This window comes from Poromitra crassiceps, assembly GCF_964638095.1.
Source record: "Poromitra crassiceps genome assembly, chromosome: 2".
Taxonomy (NCBI): Eukaryota; Metazoa; Chordata; class Actinopteri; order Beryciformes; family Melamphaidae; genus Poromitra; species Poromitra crassiceps.
The window spans coordinates 71,968,867-71,969,867 of NC_139624.1; the positions used below are offsets into that span (position 1 = coordinate 71,968,867).

The 1,001-nt window shown below is 50.6% G+C and overlaps 1 protein-coding gene across 1 annotated transcript in view; it reads right to left on the bottom strand.

Moving 5' to 3' along the window:
• Nucleotides 1-338: 338 nt before the first annotated feature.
• Nucleotides 339-1,001, bottom strand: part of eya1 (EYA transcriptional coactivator and phosphatase 1) — a gene marked incomplete at both ends in the record, with an annotated part of 56,724 nt that continues 56,061 nt past the window's right edge. The window contains one exon of the mRNA XM_083662960.1: nucleotides 339-445. Within this exon, the coding sequence (XP_083519086.1) occupies nucleotides 339-445 (107 nt within the window). The remainder of the gene's footprint in view (nucleotides 446-1,001) is intronic.

Below are 1,001 nucleotides of genomic sequence, written 5' to 3' on the forward strand. Positions count from 1 at the left end.
CAGGGCACCCGGCAGAAAGATATAATTATGGCATCTCTCCCCTCCCCTGCTCTGTGAACCTGAGATGGCGGGGGAGGAGGAGGGCTGATTACACACTACGGGCTTTCTCTCTTGTACTTGCACGACCTATAAGAGGATAAACGGGTGAAGGTAAAGTAAGATGTTTGAGGAGGAGGAGATCTGTAAGTCCTTTTCTTTGCAAAACTATGGCAGGCATGTTTTTTGTGTTCATTCAGAATGAACTCCTGACCTTACAGAAACCAACCAAACATTGAACGTCCCCAAAGCTCCGTGTATTTCCACAATGACTGAATCTATTATCGCCGCATCCAAGGAACTCATACCTTTTTGGAGCCTTGCTCCTCTTCCACACCGTCTCCCACGACGACGTAAACAACTTTCCTCCCGAACCGTTGAATTACCCTCTCGAAGCAGCTCTCTTTCCCTGTAGAGAGGAAGATAGGGGTGTGTGTTTTAGCAGAGTTGTTAGGTGTGTGTTGTGTGTGTTGTGTGTGTTGGGGTGTGTGCATTTTAGCAGAGTTGTGCAGTAGAAACACAGACACACACACCGGCACACAGACACATGGAAGCGGCCGTTAAGTTGATGCAGAGGCACGGGGTGGCGAGAGCCCCTTGAAAAACACCACGCACACAAAACAAGACCACTTTGGGCTCAGCGAGGGGACGTGATAAGATCAGCCCCCAGATGAAGGCAATCTGAAAGGCATTAGCTGTGTCCGTCTCCTCCCCGAACCTGGGACAAATGGACTTAAAGCAGCTAAATCAGTCTCGCATGCTACAGGCCCTGGTTAGGGGAACCAGTGGGCTTAGCGCTCCGAGGAGCCCTAAGCCGGGCTCGCCTCCGACTCCGTGCTGATGGGCCCGAAAACGGTGCAGAAGGGAAGCTTGATGTTTATTTTGCATTTGAAACAGTGAAGGAGGGGAAGGATTGGAGGAAAGGAGGGGGGGGTTCTGTTGCTGTGGAATGACATAAATGTGCA